This window comes from Oncorhynchus masou, chromosome 32, assembly GCF_036934945.1.
Source record: "Oncorhynchus masou masou isolate Uvic2021 chromosome 32, UVic_Omas_1.1, whole genome shotgun sequence".
NCBI classification, from domain to species: domain Eukaryota; kingdom Metazoa; phylum Chordata; class Actinopteri; order Salmoniformes; family Salmonidae; genus Oncorhynchus; species Oncorhynchus masou.
Window position 1 is genome coordinate 80,978,742 of NC_088243.1, and position 5,000 is coordinate 80,983,741.

The following is a 5,000-nucleotide window of genomic DNA, read 5'->3' on the forward strand; positions in this document are numbered from 1 at the left end:
GTACACTATATAGGGGATATGGTCAACAGTAGTACACTATATAGGGAATATGGTCAACAGTAGTACACTATATAGGGGATATGGTCAACAGTAGTACACTATATAGGGGATATGGTCAACAGTAGTACACTATATAGGGGATATGGTCAACAGTAGTACACTATATAGGGGATATGGTCAACAGTAGTACACTATATAAGGGATATGGTCAACAGTAGTACACTATATAGGGGATATGGTCAACAGTAGTACACTATATAAGGGATATGGTCAACAGTAGTACACTATATAGGGGATATGGTCAACAGTAGTACACTATATAGGGGATATGGTCAACAGTAGTACACTATATAGGGGATATGGTCAACAGTAGTACACTATATAGGGGATATGGTCAACAGTAGTACACTATATAGGGGATATGGTCAACAGTAGTACACTATATAGGGGATATGGTCAACAGTAGTACACTATATAGGGGATAGGGTCAACAGTAGTACACTATATAGGGGATATGGTCAACAGTAGTACACTATATAGGGGATATGGTCAACAGTAGTACACTATATAGGGGATAGGGTCAACAGTAGTACACTATATAGGGGATAGGGTGCCGTTTGGGAAGCAGCTGTAGTATTTCCATTGGGAGGTATTTATTTAACATCTTACACCATCAACCTCAGGCTTAAATGTCAATGTATTCATTATTCATTTCCTTCAGAGGGATATGCATATCATCTGACGCTCCCAGAGACAGACAGGGGCTTCGAGACGTTGAGACATTCCTTGTCTTGACTGGGAGAGAAGACAGACAGCCAGACAACCTTATTGATGTTTGTGGTTATCAGTCCTAGCCATGCCATTGACTGTAGTAGGATAAAGATTGGTTCAATCGAGACCGAGACCGAGACTTGACTTCCCTCCCTCTCTCCATTCTTTTCTGAATCTCTTTCCCCCTCCACAGACAGTGACATGGCTGTCACACCGTGCGCCATGTCTGATTGGAGTGTGTGCGTGCGTGTGTGTATGTCTGTGTGTTCCTGTTCCCAGTACTCACACTTGCAGTGTGTGTCGCAGAGCGCCTGTTTCCTCATGTCACAGAGTCGTACTGACCCTCTACTGCTGCTGTAAGCCAAGGTGTTACACTGCTGAGGATGAAACTCTGCTGCTGTAATCACCTCCGTCAGATCCTCCATGTTACACGGCTTAATGTCCACGATGTCTGGGGAGGGGCTCAGGGAGAAATAACCGTTTTGGAGAACAACAGGATGTCACATTCAGTTAAATGTTTTGGATTGTTTATAGAGAAAGAGGAACAGAACACAACCTTTAGCATTTGTTCCTAGAGGTCAAAGGTTATGAGAAGCAGCAGTCAGTAACCTATAAATGTTGTAGACAGATAAACTATGACCGAGGGTATGTTAGTATGGGGTTAAGGGGTAAAGGTGAAAGGATACTGAAGCTCTGGTCGGTGATCTCCAGGTTCCACAAGTTGACCCTGAGGTCGTCGGTGGAGATGTAGGTCTGGAGGTCAGAGTTCACAGAGATGGAGTTGATGTGGTAGGTGTGGGCGTTACTGAACACACGCCGCGCTGTCGCCTCCACCATCAGATCTGTGTTCTGGAGGACAGGAACCTGGCAGGGAGGGAGGTTTAACACAGTGCATATTTTCACATCACATGACTGACTCTTAAATATCATAAAACTTAATTGCCTCACAGATCTTAGAATCTAAGACGGAAAGAACATTCACAGATTGACATCTCTTTCTATTTCCATACACAGTGAATGCCTGGTTCTATACAGTCATTAAGTCTCTGCTACACACATGCACATCTTGTCATATGCCTTCATGTACTGTATGTCTCCACTTTAATGTAGTGGTAGACTGTACAGCAGCATGCCTAGTGAGCTGGTGTTAGGACTGAGGGGACAGGGATGGCCTGAGTGTACCACTGAGCCCTGCAGAGCCCTGCAGAGGACATAGGAGAAGCAGAGGAGATAGGAGAGAGAAAGAGAGAGAGAGAGAGAGAGAGAGAGAGAGAGAGAGAGAGAGAGAGAGAGAGAGAGAGAGAGAGTACATTGTTACAACACTGTATATATATATATATATATATATATATATATTATATATAATTTGACATTTGCAATGTCTTTATTGTTTTGAAACTTCTGTATGTGTAATGTTTACTGTACATTTTTATTGTTTATTTCACTTTTGTATATTATCTACCTCACTTGCTTTGGCAATGTTAACACATGTTTCCAATGCCAATAAAGCCCCTTGAATTGAATTGAATTGAATTGAGAGAGAGAGGGAGGGAGAGAGAGAGACAGAGACAGAGACAGAGGAGAGAGAAAGAGACAGAGACAGAGACAGAGACAGAGGAGAGAGGAGAGAGAAAGAGAGACAGAGACAGAGGTTCAGTGCCACTAATAGATGCACTGAACCGGGACTCTCTGTGTGAGAATTAAAGACCATGGTTGCCTGGGTGATGGGGTTGCAAAGAAAGGAGAGCGAAAGAGAGAGATGATCCCTTTCATCGTATTCATCTCAGTGCACATTTCGATCACTCTCTGTCTCTGTCTCCCTCTTTCCCTGTCTCCCTATCTCCCTCTCTCCTTGTCTCCCTCTTTCCCTGTCTCCCTATCTCCCTGTCTCACTCTCTCCCTGTCTCCTTATCTCCCTGTCTCCCTGTCTTCCTGTCTCCCTGTCTTCCTGTCTCCCTATCTCCCTGTCTCCCTGCCTCCCTGTCTTCCTGTCTCCCTATCTCCCTATCTCCCTGTCTCACTCTCTCCCTGTCTCCTTATCTCCCTGTCTCCCTACCTCCCTCTCTCCCTCTCTCCCTCTCTCCCTCTCTCCCTGTCTCCCTATCTCCCTGACTCCCTATCTCCCTGTCTCCCTGTCTCCTTGTCTTCCTGTCTCCCTATCTTCCTGTCTCCCTATCTCCCTGTCTCCCTGTTTCCTTGTCTTCCTGTCTCCCTATCTTCCTGTCTCCCTATCTCCCTGTCTCCCTATCTTCCTGTCTCCCTATCTTCCTGTCTCCCTATCTCCCTGTCTCCCTGTCTCCTTGTCTTCCTGTCTCCCTATCTACCTGTCTCCCTATCTACCTGTCTCCCTATCTACCTGTCTCCCTATCTACCTGTCTCCCTATCTACCTGTCTCCCTATCTACCTGTCTCCCTATCTACCTGTCTCCCTATCTACCTGTCTCCCTATCTACCTGTCTCCCTGTCTCCCTGTCTCCCTATCTTCCTGTCTCCCTATCTACCTGTCTCCCTATCTTCCTGTCTCCCTATCTCCCTGTCTCCCTGTTTCCTTGTCTTCCTGTCTCCCTATCTTCCTGTCTCCCTATCTCCCTGTCTCCCTATCTTCCTGTCTCCCTATCTTCCTGTCTCCCTATCAATTCAATTCAATTCAAGGGGCTTTATTGGCATGGGAAACATGTGTTAACATTGCCAAAGCAAGTGAGGTAGATAATATATAAAGTGAAACAAACAATAAAAATCACACATCACACATACAGAAGTTTCAAAACAATAAAGACATTACAAATGTCATATTATATATATATATACAGTGTTTTTGCAATGTACAAATGGTAAAGGACACAAGATAAAATAAATAAGCATAGATATGGGTTGTATTTACAATGGTGCGTGTTCTTCACTGGTTGCCCTTTTCTCGTGGCAACAGGTCACAAATCTTGCTGCTCTGATGGCACACTGTGGAATTTCACCCAGTAGATATGGGAGTTTTTCAAAACTATCTCCCTCCCTCCCTACCACTATCTCCCTCCCTCTCGCTAAACTATCTCCCTCTCTCCCTGTCTCCCTATCTCCCTGTCTTCCTGTCTCCCTATCTTCCTGTCTCCCTATCTCCTTGTTTTTCTGTCTCCCTATCTTCCTGTCTCCCTATCTCACTATCTTCCTGTCTCCCTATCTCCCTGTCTCCCTATCTCCCTGTCTCCCTATCTCCCTGTCTTCCTGTCTCCATATCTTCTTGTCTCCCTATCTCCCTGTCTCCCTATCTCCCTATCTCCCTGTCTCCCTATCTCCCTGTCTTCCTGTCTCCCTGTCTCCCTATCTCCCTATCTCCCTGTCTCCCTATCTCCCTGTCTTCCTGTCTCCATATCTTCCTGTCTCCCTATCTTCCTGTCTCCCTATCTTCCTGTCTCCCTATCTCCCTCTCTCCCTATCTCCCTGTCTCCCTCTCTCCCTATCTCCCTGTCTCCCTATCACCCTCCCTCTCTCTCTGTGTGTGTTTGATGGTGACAGGGACTCCTCTGTCAGTGCTGATGGTACATATGAGAGCAGTCTGAGGGATTCTATATACCAGTGTTGAAAAACAGATTCTTCTCTCAGTGATAAGGACCGAATGCACCATGAGAAATACATCTGGCAATGTGCAGTCATTTGGAATAGCCAAAGTTCAATGGGTTTATGCAGGAGAGCAATACTGTATATTGCCAGAAGACTGGATTATAACCATTTGCTTTATACAGTATATTCCTCATTCATAAAGTATTCATGTCAGTGATATCAAACAACATTTCCTATTTGGAACCCTTAGAAAATTAGATATTTACATCTTATTATTCTGCTCTTACATGTGTGTGTGTGTGTGTGTGTGTGTGTGTGTGTGTGTGTGTGTGTGTGTGTGTGTGTGTGTGTGTGTGTGTGTGTGTGTGTGTGCGTGCGTGTGCGTGTGTGTGTGTGTGTGTGTGTGTGCATGCGTGCGTGCGTGTGTGTGTTCTCCAACCAGCTCTCACAGTCTCATGTCAGAATTAGACGTTCATCCATGTTTCTCAAATGTCAAATTTCAAAGTGGCATTAACACAGAATTCTTATGAATTCTTATGGTTGGGGATGAACTCTCATGGGTTAAGGTTTGGGAAAGGCTTACAACTAAAATATAAACAACTTTCAACTTTCTCCGTCCACAAAGCCCTAGAAAAACCGAAACCTTCTTAACAGAGCTCACTGTTGCCCCTAGTGGCC

The 5,000-nt window shown here is 44.9% G+C and overlaps 1 protein-coding gene across 2 annotated transcripts in view; it reads right to left on the reverse strand.

Annotated features, from left to right (window-relative positions):
- LOC135526670 (serine/threonine-protein phosphatase 2A 55 kDa regulatory subunit B beta isoform-like) overlaps window positions 1-5,000 on the reverse strand; it is a 93,620-nt gene that overhangs the window by 8,492 nt on the left and 80,128 nt on the right. For both annotated transcript variants that reach the window (XM_064955212.1, XM_064955213.1), the window contains exons 5-6: window positions 1,458-1,635; window positions 1,058-1,222 (exon numbers count right to left, since the gene is read on the reverse strand). In XM_064955212.1, the coding sequence (XP_064811284.1) occupies window positions 1,058-1,222; window positions 1,458-1,635 (343 nt within the window). The remainder of the gene's footprint in view (window positions 1-1,057; window positions 1,223-1,457; window positions 1,636-5,000) is intronic.